This window comes from Lonchura striata, chromosome 1 (assembly GCF_050655825.1).
Source record: "Lonchura striata isolate lonStrDom1 chromosome 1, ASM5065582v1, whole genome shotgun sequence".
NCBI classification, from domain to species: domain Eukaryota; kingdom Metazoa; phylum Chordata; class Aves; order Passeriformes; family Estrildidae; genus Lonchura; species Lonchura striata.
In genome coordinates, this window is record NC_140703.1 from 109,087,791 (window position 1) to 109,103,161 (window position 15,371).

At 38.5% G+C, this 15,371-nt stretch overlaps 1 protein-coding gene across 14 annotated transcripts in view; it reads right to left on the bottom strand.

Annotated features, from left to right (window-relative positions):
• DMD (dystrophin) overlaps positions 1–15,371 on the bottom strand; it is a 1,148,985-nt gene that overhangs the window by 1,032,837 nt on the left and 100,777 nt on the right. For 13 of the 14 annotated variants that reach the window (XM_021553010.4, XM_021553014.4, XM_021553011.4 and 10 more), the window contains exon 1: positions 9,762–9,985. The exons of the other annotated variant lie outside the window; for it this stretch is intronic. In XM_021553010.4, the coding sequence (XP_021408685.3) occupies positions 9,762–9,858 (97 nt within the window). In that variant the 5' untranslated portion in view covers positions 9,859–9,985. Of the gene's footprint in view, positions 1–9,761; positions 9,986–15,371 lie in introns of those variants that run through there. 14 annotated transcript variants of the gene reach the window in all.

Consider the following 15,371-nt stretch of genomic DNA (forward strand, 5'->3'; position numbering starts at 1 on the left):
TCTCTAGAAGACAAAAACATTAGCAGTGCAAGACACTCTTGATGTTGCTCAAACAAATTCCTCATGTCCCTAATCTTAGCTCAGGTGTATACAACCTACAGCAGCTTTAAAATAGTAATAATGCCCTTTGCATGATGTATTTTCATCATCTTTTCAGGGCAAGTTCTGGATAAATAACTCTGGAGTGACTGTTCTTCAACTGGAGTGTGTTTTAATTTTACAAACTTTCTTTTTTTTACCAAGTATCAGCTGTGGTCCACACCCACACATTCCCACCAGTTATCCCTAAAAATTACCAACCTTGAGTCATTATGTCCTGTCAATTTGGAAAGCTCAGGTGGAATAATTCTGTTTAACCTAACTGTGGTGGGTTGACCTCAGTCAGGAGCCAGACACCCACCCAGGCTCAACAGGACAGGAGTAGAAAATAGAATGCAAAATCTTGTGTCAACACACAGAGAGTAACTTACCAGTTGTGTCATGGGTAAAACACACTCATCTTGGGGAAAAATAATGTAAATTATGGCCAAATAATTTAGAATGAGATAGAAAAAAGCAAAGACAAAATGACTGAAATAATACCTGTCCCCCATGTCTCTTCTTTTCCCAGGCTCTTACCTCCCAACCCCTTCCCCACCACTCTGACTGTGCAGGACACAGGGTGGTGGGCAATGGGGATTGTCTCAGTCTGTAACAGCTCCTCTCTTCTGCTCCATCCTCTTCACACTTTTCCCCTGAGCCACCCTGGATCCTCCCACAGGCTGCAGCCCTTCAGGAGCTACCCACTCCTCTGTGGGCCCTTCATAGGCTGCAGCTTCCTTTAGGAAGGAATATGCTCTGACCATGCTCTGACGTGGTGTCCTCTAGGAACTGCTTTGTGGATATTTGCTCCAGCATGGTCTCCAACACCTGCAGGGGAATCTTTTCTAGCACCAGGAGCACCTCCTCCTATCCTCCTCTGACTCTGGTCTCTCTCCTGCTGTTCCACTCTGTTTTCCCCTCAATTGGTGTAGGGCAGTGCTTTCCCCTTCCTCAATCAGGCTTTTCCTGAGGCACCAGGAGCTTGGCCATGGGCTCAGCTGTGCCCCGGGGTGGATCCAGTGGAGCTGGCTGGAAGCAGCTGTGTCAGGCAGAGGACAGCTCCTGGCCTTTTCTGCCAGAGGCCACCCCTGCAGCCCCTTCCCCTGGGACCATCAACCTTGCCAAACATTCACCTAGCACAGAGGGATCACCACTCCCTCTGTGCCAAAACCTCTGTGTTCTCCCTCCACTCCTCCATCCAGGGTCGTGCTGATGTGGGTGAGGCCAATGCTTCCCAGTCCCATACTGACCCTGGGGGCACAAAAAATGGCTTTTCCAGTCTTGTCAGTGCAGCTCTGACCAGCACTATCAATATGAATTTATTTTCCCTTTAAACTAAACGGAGAGAGCTGGGACCTAGTAAAATCCTAGAGAACAAAATAAAACTGATGATTTCAGCACTTAAACATCTCTCAGTAGTTTATTTGTGCTTTCTCATATTTCTACAATTTCTGGGGTAAGGTGTTAAACCAGAAAACTGTGCTGCAACACAAACCAAGTACCTTGTGTTTTCTCTCCTGAATCGTAATAATGCTTTTCTGAGATGGTTGTTCACTCAGGTAAAAACTTATCTCCTGGCCTGGCAGATACCAACAAGTTGCATGAAGCAACAGCAGAATAAGTTAGTCCTCTGAATTACACCACTGCATTTCCCTCATCCAATGGACCAGCTCATTTTTTCTCTTTCAATGCAGATGCTTCATCTCCCTCTCTCTCAGTTTCAGTGTTTCTATTGCAGTACAGGCTGTGGAGGATTCCCAATGACACACCTATCTCTGGCTCACACACAAACTGCAACGCCTAATAAGGGTATCTCTGTTTCCATGGCATCTCAGAATCATCAATGGGTGGCTCGTCTCTGCACAAGACAATTTTCATTCAGTGTAAAATCCTCAAGCTCTGAATACCAAGAACGCCATAAAATGCAATCTCTTTTCTGCTTAGGGTATTTACAACTTCACAGCTGGTCAAGGTTTGCAGTCATCATTCTGTGCCTGGTTTTCAGGATGCAATGCAGACCCTTCACATTAATTACATATTGTTCCCTAGAGCAAAGTCACTTTTCTCTATGATTTCTCACATGTCACATACACTGATGTCACAAAATAGATAATAAAGCATCCACATTAGATAATAACAAATTAACACATGTTCTGCTCTCTAGGCTTAGGCTGATATACATAATTGTGTGCTACAACAACAGAACTGCTTGGGCTGCCTCTTACTTGATGGGTCAGCCAGGTCACACAGAGTATCACAGTAAATACCACTTTCACTAAGGACTCATTAAGGAAAAATTCATTTGCTTGTTGCCAGAGGAATAACCCTAATTGGTTCTCTTCAGCAGTATGCTACTCCCCTAGTGTTATGGGGCCCTTATCATCAGCACTAACACTTTGTCTAAGGCTGATGATTCAAAGACACATTTAGGCCTACACAGTTCAACAAACAGTGCCTGTAAGAAAAGTGTAGGATTATGTATTTTGACAGAAAATCAGGTATTATTATTTCAAGTATTTTTACCTTGCTCAAGAAACTCAACAGGAAATTAAGAATAGACTCTCTGAAGGAAGCAAACCATATTTGATTTTTCACATTCTGAGGGCATTTGATTGTGCTGGCATACAATGCCAGAGTATGTCAAGAAATTTCAATTTTTGCTTCTTCATTACATCCTTAAATTAGTAGCCTGAGAATCTCCTCATAACCATCATCGCCTTAGGATTTGTTTATTCTTGGTTCAGGTAACATCATAACTGATCACTTACCTAATCATCATTATTTCTGAAGTTTTGGAAAATAACACAGCCTGGGAATAAATACAATTAGGGATTTATCAACATTTGTGACATGCCTTTTTTCCTTGTCTTCTGCAGAAATATCTGAAGAAACACAGATTTAATCGCACTGGGCTGGCAATTTATTTCACTGTTTTTGAAATGTTTTGCTAAGTACCAAATTCATTCATAAGATAAAAATCCCTTGTGCCTTTCAGTAGTTCAAAATAAGGCCACTAAGAAATGAGAATTCAGTAATTTTACTATTAGCTTGAGAGTTATCACAGACACTGAAGCATAAACATCTTAAAGTTCTTAATACCCTTAGCTTCAATCGTCAGTCACTGAATATTTCAATGGCACCAAAACCCTGTTTAAAAAATTCTTTCCATTAGGACTCAGAAGCATATAAATATAACATTTTACATATACCTGAAGTTGTTTAATACCTTTGCTTTTCTGCCTTGTTATCAAACTCGATTCAGTCACAATTCAGGGCCTGCAATCATTACTGCAGACCACAGGTTGAGTATTTAACTTTTTATAGTCCTTACCAACAGTGAATGGAAACCAGGCTGGGATTGGAAAGTGAAATATTTTGGAGTGGTTTTTTGTGGGGTTTTTTTTGGTGTTGGTTAGTTGTTTTTGTTTTTGTTTTTGTTTTTTGTCAAAACCCTTGATTTAAACAAATTGATAAAATTTCAGCTTGTTCTTTGAAAAAGTGGTCTGTACCAAGGGATAGTTATTAATACCATTTGGGACCATTAATATCAAATTACAGAGGAATTCCCATTATAAATTATATTTTGTAGTAATAAGAAATAAAGATGTGTTAAATATGAGCAGAGTGTGAGAATATTTAAATTATTTTTGTTACAAAAAAAGATAAAATTATGAACTTTTTCCCAGTATCTGTGCTTTATTTTTTTTTTTTTTTTTTGCAAAAACAAGTGTGACCTGCATAATGGCTGTATAAAAATAACAAGTTAGTCAAAAAAGGAAAGTGTACAGAAAGCAGCGTGTGGTGGTTTTATTTAGTGTGGCTTTTAAGTTTCAGGGAAACAGATCAATATAAGTGATCAAAAGTGAATGCTAAAAAAATTTGATGCCATGAAGAAATTCCTTATACTCTTTATCCTAATTATCAGGGCACAAAAAGAGGTGAAAGTGAGACTAGATAAGAAAACACAAGTTTCAAGTAGCTCAATTTTTGTTCAAGTTTTGCGTTAACTTTTTCTGATCTTCGGCTTTCCCCATATATGGCAGATTTTGGGCAGGAGGGAATGGAGGGGAAGGAAAACAAAAGAAAGAAAAAAAGAAGAGTCTCGTCAGCATTGGTCAAAACCAACTGTATGTCCTTGACCATTTCAGTATCTTGAGCCTCTGTATCATCAAGCAAATCAGAGAACTTTGTGCAGGATCTTCAGGGAAACATAAATGAGAGAAAGACCTTGTAAAGAACAGCATCATAATGTAAAAGACTAAGCTGGGTAACTTGAGGATACTAACAAGAAAAACTGTTTGACTGATCTTGATTTACTTTCCAGATTTTCCTTTTTTAAGACTTAATATCTAATAAACTGCAGTGCAGCCAGAAGTTCCTGACTTTTATAAAGAGGTGCATCTTGCATCCTGATTCTGATGCACGGATGCTTAGACCATAAAGAAAAATTTAAAAAGATGCAATTAAAACTATTATTACTTCCCTTTTTCCAATTCTGGTAAAGCCCTGATTTATCTTCTTTCACATCTCCATTTCAGCTCTGCCTGTTTCATGACTGCATCACTGTGTCTATCATGTCCAGGACATTTCTGTAAGAAACAACTACTGTGTTCATATCTTCAGTTTTGCAGTGAATCTCATGGACATTTTGGAGCTACTGGCATAGAGCAGGAAAGATCCAACACCACTGGTACCTTGTAGTTTAAGAAATCATAGAATATTTTGAATTATATGGGACCTTTTAAAGGTCATCTATTCTAACCTCAACTAGATTGAGTTACTCAGAGCCCCATCCAACTTGAATGCTTGTAGGGATGGGGCAAGCACCACCTTTCTGGAAAACTTGTTCCCATGTTTTGTCCCTCTCACTTGCTCTTTCATCAACACTTTTCCTCCTTCGTTTAAAACAATTCCTACTTTTCCTATTGCTTCCATAGCCTTGTACAATGTCCCTCCTCAGCTTTCTTGTAAGTGCCCTTTAGGCACTGGAAGTCTTCTCTATGGCCTCCCCAGAGCTTTCTCTTCTCCAGGCTGAGCAACCCAACCTTCTCAGCCTGTCCTTGTAGGAAAGGTGTTCCAACCCTCTGATCATCTTCATGGCCCTCCTCTGGACCCGCTCCAGCAGCTTCATGTCTTTTTTGTTTTAGGAGATCCACACACGGACACAGTACTCAAGGTGGGATCTCATAAGGGCAGAGTAGAGGAAGAAGTTAAAACATATTTTTTTTTTCTCATGTGGTTTCAGGGATATGTGGTTTAATATTCTGTGAAGAAAAAAAAAAAAAAAAACAAAAAAAAAACCAAGAAAACAAACCAACAAACCAACCCAAAAATCCCCAACCCCTATAAGGTGTAGAGAGAAAGAATACCCTTTAGCATTTATTATCAAATACATCCCTCTTCAAATTGTTAGTTTTCTTAATTCTGTTACACAGTACGAATAACTAAATTAAAAACCTAAAAAATGTGAACCCTGAGTTTTGAAGAACAAAAATATTTCCCTCTTTGCTAATAGACTGAATTTATTAATACATTTTGCTAAGATACAATATGGCTTTTTATAATGTTCTCTGGCAGTATATAATCAGATGCTCACCAACATCCCTCAGACAATTTGACTTCCATATGTGCCTTTCCTTATGCTTTTCTTGCAAGGCAATTACCATTCATTCATCAAATGACTGCCTCATGGAAAACTCAAAGTCCTTTCATTCCTCACCTATTGTGCTATTTCCTCTCCTCCCGCCCTTCTCCTCATTCTAGTGGACTATTAAAAGGACAGATTTCACTGATACAGAGAAGGAGCACATCTTTTTTCTTCTGGCTCAGCTTTTCATAACCCTTGCCCAAGATGGTCAGACACTTCCCCACACTGTGGGTATTTTTTTTACTAAAATTTCAACCGTCTTCAGAAGGAACCACAAACTGAGTGAAGCAGCAGATGACCAGCAGTAGAAAGCCAAGAGTTGCCACATTTTATTTTCCTTTTGTCAGAAAGAAAATTCAGGACATGTTAGGATGAGTTCATTCAAAGCTAGTCCTGGGGTGCTGGTGGACAGAAAATGTACAGAAGCAGATATGGATGTACTGACACCATAACATATTTCCAAGGCCATGTTTCTGGCTAAGACTATCCACTAAAATAAATTTTTGAAAATAAAATCATGGCCTAGCTTCAATAAAATATTAAATTATTTTGAAAACTAATAAAATTTGTCTCCACCATAGCTGATCTCCTCCCATGCTTTGCTCTTGACCACAAACTGCATAGCTCATAAACAAAAAGATCTCTTAAGACTTACAGTGCAGCACTGCTTCTAGCGAGGCTCCCCAAAAAGCCCTAGGTCCATGCATAATTTTATTTTCTATTAACAGGTGAATTTTAAACCTCATGTCACTAAAATTCTAAGTTTCTATGAATAACATCAGCAAAGGTCAATCTCCAGTCTTCTAATCTTCATTACTCCTGGAGTGTTAGGCAGCTGTCATTTCCCTCCCCCACAAGTCTTCCTCACTAACTTGAGCCTCTCCCTATCCTAATTCCCTTTTAATCCTGTAAGAAAAAGGCATTGACTGAACTTGCAAGTGCTTCACTTAGCAGAGGCTGATGGGAATTGTCATTGCTCTGCCAGACTGCTCTAGCCCACATCTTTAATCTCTGGTTTTGCCTGTATCTCACACTTATTTCCTGTTTTTTCATCTTCAGTTCATGCAACCAAGTATCAACATACACCCTGGTTTTTATCTCTTCTTTGCTGAGTTAATGTGTGCATCACACCTGAGGTACATATCTGTAAATATGTGTGGGAGTGTATTTTTCTTGTGTTGTCACACTGCCGAGGACTACAGATCCCTTATCATTGCCTAGGATTAATAACCAGAATTATGTGAAGGAGCACATACAACCAGATTCCACCTCAATCAGTAAATAACCTTCCAGAGTTTTCTTAATTACGTCTGGCCAATATATGAGTGACAACTCTTTGTGCTCTTGCACACCTTCTAGAACACCCTCCCAAGAAGAGATTTGAAAACATGCATCCCACATCTAAATATAAAGTGAATGATGCCAGCTCTATAAATTACTTTAGGAAGACAGAACGGAAAGAAGAATTAAATGTAAGGATGAGAGAAAATCTCTGTGCATCAGGCAAAGGATGTTCAGATACACAACTGGATATCTGCATGTATCTGTAGTAGAAACATCTGCTGGTTCTTATTGCTGCTTCTCTCTTCTTTTTCTATTTCTGTTCATTTTCTTCCTAGTCCTCTTTATTGAATCTAGATGCTCTTTCCTTATTTTATTTTTCATATTTGATTACAAGCTTCTAAGATAATAAAAGGAAAGGAAAATTAAAAATGGTTTCCTCTAATCTCACCAGATCTACACTTTCATGGCTGTTTCAACTCAATTCTTAACATTTTAAATTGTTATTTTTAATAATAAGCATTATATACTGGGGCTTGCTCATTAGACAGGTCTGTATTACTGTAGATCTATTTATAATCAACAGCTGGCTCCACCTAGTGTCCTATTAATTCATCAGTGAAAGAGAAAGCTAAAACCAAATACTAGAGAGAAAACAGAAACAAACTAAAAAATCTCTTGTCAGCTGGGTGATGGCCACAGACAGCATGAAGTTACAATTACTGGCATCACAGGGAAAATAATATTTTAAGTAACTACTGCATGATGATTGCCAGCCAGCATTCTGGAGACGTGAAGAGACTAAGCAGATTAGGAGTATAAAGATATAATATATGCAATATAAAACAGTTTTACTGCTACCCTGAAAAGGAGAATGAGACTTAAGCTGTTTATAGAGGTTTCTCTCTCTATGGTTTCACTGTGATCAACAATGAGAAAGTATTGTTAAATTTAATTGAACTTCGATGAAACAGAATAAAATTTTATTTTATTTTATTGTCAGCAAAACTACAGAACTATTTCTGGTTATTCATACCCTACAGTGATCCTCTCTGTTAATGAGTACATCTCCCCTCCCAGCAGTTACAAAATAATTTAAAATGTCTCTTGTAAATGATCAAAACAGGGAAATGCACAAGAAGCTAAATAACACCAACCAGCTATTAGTTTTACTGATCCTTACATTCAAACTTTCCAAAGGCTGGTTCACTGCTATGTATCTAGAAACATCTATCTTTCTAAAACTGTTACAGTTTTACTCAGCAACATTTAGTCTTTAATAGCCTGATCCCTGTTGACAAGACAACACAGAGTACAGCCAATAAAGTAATTTAAGATAAAGTCAGAAAAGTGAATATCCAGTTTGACAAGAAATCTTTTGATTATCACCTGTGAAAAAAAATTTCTAATGAAGAAAATTCTAATGAAGAATGGAGTTTACATAGAAGAAAGCATTTTGTAAAGTAATCCAAGTAATTTAACATAATCATAGCCTGTGAGCTATCAAGCAGTGTTTGAGTGGTTGTTGAACCTTTGAATAGGAAGAAAGAGAATACCTTACATTTACAAAGCACTACTTTCACCTCTCTAATCGAGGGCGATCCACTCTGGTAGAGCTGATGTCTGTTTTAAACCTGTTCCTATCACCTGTTCAGAGCTGCTCAGCCGGTTCACCCTAGTGGTGATAAAATATATTTCAATATGTACAATATGCACTTAATGACTGTTCACCGTGACAGACAGGGAGAATATATATGTTGTGAGGTGGACAAGAGGAAGGATCATGTAATAATACAATACCTACACCAAAGAAAACACCTGTAAATTTTCTCAAACTCTCTCAAAATATTCAGTTAAAAGTTATGGTTGTGACCCACCTAAAGTATTCACAGTTAAATTCAGTAATTATATGAAAACCTCACAGTGCAACACAGAACATGAATTTAATAAAATGCACACAGAAATGCTCTCTAATGTTTTAAAAATAAGAGAATACTCAAGATCTCAACAGTTAAGCAGTTACTGTCATTTCTCATTAGCAGTTTTCAGAACCCTATCTGAAACAAGTTGATACAGAGAAATTAGGAACAGTAATCAAGCGAGAAATGACAGACCAGCTGGGTAGGCATCAAGTTGGCAAAACGTGAGTACAGTTCAATAGCTGAAACAGATGCTGGAGTTGTTGAGAAACCCTGCAGGAGATATTGATGTATTTTCTTTATATAATTCTGAACAACCGGATAAATGTCAAGAGCTAAAAACTGATGGGGAATAAAACCTGTCATAAAAACTAACTGTAAAGCAGAGACATGCAATAATATCCTTTTGTTATACCAGAGCATTTAGTACATGCATCTTCATTTCCTTGGAATTCCTCAATATACCAATATATCAATCAGAGCTTGCTAGTGAATCGGAGGGAGCTTTTCCCAGTCTTGTTTCACATTTGTTTGTTTCTATCTACCTGAGGCTTCAGAGACTTAGAAAATACTTTATTCTTCAGTCTCATCCTAACAGAACACTCTCTTTCAAGCAAGCAATTCCCTGAGCTTGCAGGCAAGCAGGAAAGAAAGAGTAACATGAGCATAAATGAAACTGAAAAATCCATTTTGCACGAGGAATTTTGTTTTCAGAGTTTCAAGACCTCAGCAACAAATCCTCTGTCATCAGTGACAGCTCATTCTAGCATATGCTTTGTCATGGTCAGTTTCTAATTACATTCATAATGATGCAATAGCTTTGATAATCCTACCTTCCATGCCAGCTGCTTTTCTTGTCACTCCATCATGCCAATAAGTTGGCTGCCGTAACAAATCAAGATAGTGCAAAACAGCATCTTTCCCCTGCATCTGTCATCTTCCTGAAAGCATTCTATTACTGCCGACTGCTGGGAACCAGAAAGTCTATTTGAATTCCAGCAGCTCCCCTTTCGCATGATTCAAGTTAGGTTAGGTGGGCATGCCTAACATGATTCTCTCCATCATTTATTATGCAGCTGCTACACCGTCGGTGTGGTAACCACTCTGACTTTATCTGATACGTCAGTCTTGCAAACCTCTACCTCCGTGCAAGCCCACGAGCCACAGAAGCATCTTGCATTTAATGAGCATTCTCCCTGCCTAAAGAGAGTGCATCTGTAAATCTGTTTCAAATCCTGCTGCTTGTATTGTCCTCTAAGGCTGATGCAAATGTTTGAAGGTTTTCCTTTTTTTTTTATTCTTGCGTTTTTTTCTCTCTTCAGGAAGCTCTTCATGCACGCTCGAATTATTCAGCTTCAGCTAAACGTTTGCTGATTTGTGTCCAACCAAACAGCACCTTCCCGTTGAAACTCTCTGCTCGAAAGCTACTTCTGAATAACAGTGCTGTGCGTTCAGGCTCTCAACTCTGTTCATTTTGAACATGGCTTTTATAGCTACACCTCAACAAATGCATTTAGTTCTTTTCATGCAATGAATGGCTGTCTAATGAGGGAGCTGTACATATTTAAGCAATTTATCTAAGCCTATCTGTAGTGACACTTGCTTTTTGTTCTTTATACATTTTAACAGTAAATAGATAGCTCTGTTACAGCATCTTGATATTCTTAAAGTGGTAAGAACACCACAATAAGCTGCTTTTTGCCAGTCTGTGGAGGACACTTTCAAATGACAGAGTTTGCTTAACTGTTTCTGAGTATCAGGAATTAAAGGGACAGGGTTGTTTTGTTGTCTTTCTATTTATATTTTCTGTTGAGTGGGGGAAAAACACGCTTGCGTCAGTGATTTCAAAAGAATATTAATAGAAATTGACATCTACACATCAATCATCCTCCAAGTCAAATTAGCTGTGTCTCCTCCCACCACTTCTGCCTGCAGTTCAGAGGCAAGGCATTTCATCTTTAATGTGTCTGGTTGCTCATAAGCTGAATAAACAACCCCAACCCCACAGTGGAAAGTTTGTGAGTGAAAGAGGGGACAATTCAATAGAGGCAACAGCCTGGCTTAAACCTGATAGTTGACTGAAGTAGTGAGGGGAGAGCAAGGACTGCCACTGGAGTAATACCTACGTCCTTCCTCAGCCTTTGCACAATGGCAAATGAGGAGAGAGGAAGGGGAGAAAAGGCAGAGACCCCCAGGAAAGCTTTCCCTTGTGGCAGCTGCCAGCTCAGCATCACTCACCAGTTCTTGTAGTCCTGGCTCAAAAGACTCATAGACTTAAGCCTCATTTCTTTACTCAGATTATATATGTTGAACTTTTCTGTGGTTTGCAATCCCTCCCCACCCTATGAGCCCCTTCCTCCCCCACAAGTTTCGAATCTCAGTTAAGTTCCACAAGGTCTTGGCTGTGAAAAATGAGCCTGAAAACATGAGCTCAGGGGAGATCCAAGTCACAGACAGTAAATGGTGAGGGGGGGGCAGGCGGCTGGAGAAACAAAATAAATAAAAAAACCAACCAAAGCAAAAAAACCCCTCCAAATAAACAAACAAACAAACAAAAACAACAAAAGAAACAAACAAAATCCAAACTAAATAACCTAAATCCCAAAAACAAACCAGGAAACAAGGTAAGAGGGTTTCCTACTTTGAAAAACAAATAGAAATAAAAATTCAGAACATCTGATATCCTCCTCTAGGACTCCCACAGGGCTGTTACCAGCGGGTACCCCTGGCACAGCACTCAGCAGAGACCCTGGGCTGAGGGGCAGGTTGCTGCTGGGTTGCTGAGTGTGAAAAAGCTCCCAGCCCTTCTGGGAGGGATCTGACTCCCTGCTCTCGCCCACATCCAAATGGCACAGCTGACACCTGAAGGAGCTAACATAGCATGGCGCCGTTTCTATATGTGATGCTGTATTTATTCCTAGCATGCTGCCAGAAAATGCCTTTTTAGAGATTTCATGTAAATAAAGTAGAATTACTACATCTGTTCCTCTGTCTGTAGCAGCACGTATCAACAAGCTAATTTTGCATTCAAGGCAACAGAGATAGTCCTACCATATAGTTGCAAAGTGCACAACTATAAAGCGCCCATCTGAAAATACTGTCAGCTCCTTTTGTTCACAGTTCAAGTCATTGCTGAAGTGAAACAAACCGGGCAATGAATAAGGACTAACTTTGAAGTCGCCATCAATTCCAAGTAGATAAAAGGATATGCTTAATATTTCACACTTCTAGCTGCATTACGATTTCTAAATCATAGACACAGCAAGAAGGAATTTATATGGTATTTCACAACAGATGAGTTTGAGCACATATATCATATAGCTTGTATTTGCAGAGAAGATCTAAAGTACCCAAAAACTCAACATAGGCTAAATTTCTAATTCAATAGATTTTGAGATGTGCAAGATTATAGATTAAAATATCAAGAAAAACATTTTATATGTTAGTAAGACATATAGTAATGAAAATTTAATGGGAGCATCTGGTGTGGCAAAATATATTTTACCAGACTCCTATCCCACGCAGATATCTTTGAATTACAAAAAGGAAGAGGGGGAAATAAAGGACTGATGAAGAGCATTTCCAGACAAATAAGCATGGCATTATGGGGAGGACCCACTGTGGTTCACCATTCAGTATTAGTGCCCTGCAACACAGCACACACACAGTGGATGGGATACAGTTCAGCCACACAGACGTTCCCAGACACATCAGGTCTATGGGGAGTAACTATTTTTGTTCTGGGGAAAAAAAAAAACAACAAATATTATTAATTATCTCTTTTGGAGGAGAAGGAAACTGAAATACACCAATGTTTGTATCTTTTGTGCGCACTAACTGTATAGAAAAACAGCCCAGAGATAAATGGAGAATCTGGGAGGGGAAACCAGTATCAGTCATTCTGTCCACATACTAACAGGCCAGATTAATAGCTGGCTTTTGTCTCTAGGTTTTTCTGCATTTTTCTGCAAAAACAACAGCCGTGGTTTCTGCATATTGTAAGTGGATTCAGCATCTGCATAGATATAATTATAGCAACCCACCCATATGGAATGAATTGCTTTAGAGAGAAAGCTCCATGGGTTGCACTCCCAGAATCTACAATAATACAAATACATAATTTTTTGTCTTATACAGAACCATTTGGAATAAGCAGAAATAAATGACAAGTGGAAAAACACTCATCAAGTGGCATTTTGCTTTCTACGGTACTGAAAACTCAGTAGGCAAAGAAACTCCAGCCTATTTGGGTGACAAGTCTCTTCCTATCCATCTACAGCTTATGGCAATGACATATCTATTTGTTTTAATTGTTTCACTGCTACTAGAGGGACTGATTGGTGCATTCAGGGTGCTTGATTTCTATTGTGGTGGTGTGTGCATATGACAGTGACAACTCAGGTATCTGTAGAGCCTCTTCTTGAAGCCATTTTTTTTTTTGTTTTTGTTTTTGTTTTTCCTCTTTGGAAGCACCAGTGATTCTGACCAAGCAAGAGCAAATAATGGATCACTGAAAAACAGGAAGCAAGCACATTGGCCTTGACCTTCAGCTCTACATGACGCTCTACATAATGAACTCTCTCCAGTATGCAGAAATGAATGCTGATCTTGCTTAGCAAATATTGTTCATTTGTTTTGCTAATATATCTCCTGAAGAAAGTCACTTTCTCTTCCCTTTTTCCCTGCCTCCCATTTTACTTAGATACTTCATGCCTCTCCCAGTGAACAACTAATTCAATCGATCAATCATGCAAGAAAATACGTTAATGATATACTGTGCATGTTTAGATTAATAAACGCCTCAAATAAAAGCACTGGGAAGTTTGTTTGGATAACACAGACAGGAATTATTATTTCTTACTGTTAATCATTCTATATTAGCTACTTTTCAATTATAGGATTTCTGATGTACAAGAGTAATCTGTGCATAAACAGTCACTTTCCAATATAGTTAGACACATCAGTACTTTCATTTTTATGGCAGTATTTCAATCATTCGGAGAGGATAAGTTCTGACAATTTCAGTAAATGTGGCTTTGACTGCTCAAGATTTAAAAAAAAAATTACTACAGACAAGTGTATGAAAAACTGAAAATTAAAAATGCATAAAAGTCATGTCTCTATAAACCAAAAGGCCAGTGCCATCATCCTCTCCACATGGATGTTTACAAGCCCTTTCCAATGGAAAGGTTCAGAGGCCTCATCATCCAAACAGGACCATGGTGTTGGCCAAAGAGAAGTTTGATATGTGTATGTCCCAAGTCATCCAGCTAGGAACCTGACAGACATCCCAGGAGCTGAAACTTTCAGGGGTTTAAAAATTTTTGCTCCCCTGCACCATAGTTTATCCAGTTATTTTTGTGCAGAATTCACCTTTGTTTTTTGAACTGAATCTCAGGTATATGAAATTCAGCTATGTTCAGGCATTTGTCATAAGATGAAAGCTCAAAGCACACTGATCTCAAAATGTGTTAGGAGGATTCATGACCAACCTTTTGAAATAAGATTGACCATGTTTATTGTAATTTTTTTTTCAAAATTTTATTACAGATGTACTTACAGCAATAATAAGCAGTGATTTCTTCAGCAAGAACAGGATTTCATACTACAGGACATTAAAAAGTTATTCACAAAAAATGCTACAGAAACAGTTCTCTGAGATGCAGAGCACGGCATACTCAAAAGTGGATACTCTACATTAATTCTGAATATTGCTGTGTGATATAGTCATCTGAACACTGCTTCAAATGTGGATAATATAATCTCTCACATGCAGTAACTACAGAGGATTTTTAATGTCAACCTCTGCTTACGTCTACAGATAAGCCAACATACAGTCTACATTTGGTTCTCACATAGCATATGTATTTCAGTGACACTGAATTTAAAACAGTAGGTTCTAGCAAGAAAGAATAAATCTGGTTAACTCATTCTCCAAATATTTAGCACACATCAGGAAGCAGAAACATACAGTTTCCCTATTTAACACTCAGAGAATTAGTGACTTTGAACTCTTCAGCAAGTGCTGCTAATCCTCCACTTTAAGGAAGGCTTGTATGTTCTGTTAGCACAAAACTGAGCAGTGACATGAAGTTCATGCTAATTACATAAACATGTACTTTGTTCTCTTACAGCTCATCTTAAATCAGACTGATGTGAGCTACCCAGCTTTAACCTCCTGCCATTCATACCTTGACTTCTCCAGAAAAAATGCATAGTTCAGCAGTACTGAGCTTGAAATAATTACTGACTTAAGCACCTTAATTTGTTCATTCTTTCTACAGTTGTAGTCCATGTACAAAATGACATATAACAGATGTACCAGCAATTTTTAAAAAATGCCAAAATTAATTAAAAACAAAACCAAACCACCCAGATCTAGCACACACCTTACAGCCTGCCCTTCTGTGCAGCCCATGGGCTAGTACTCAACTTGCTGTGGT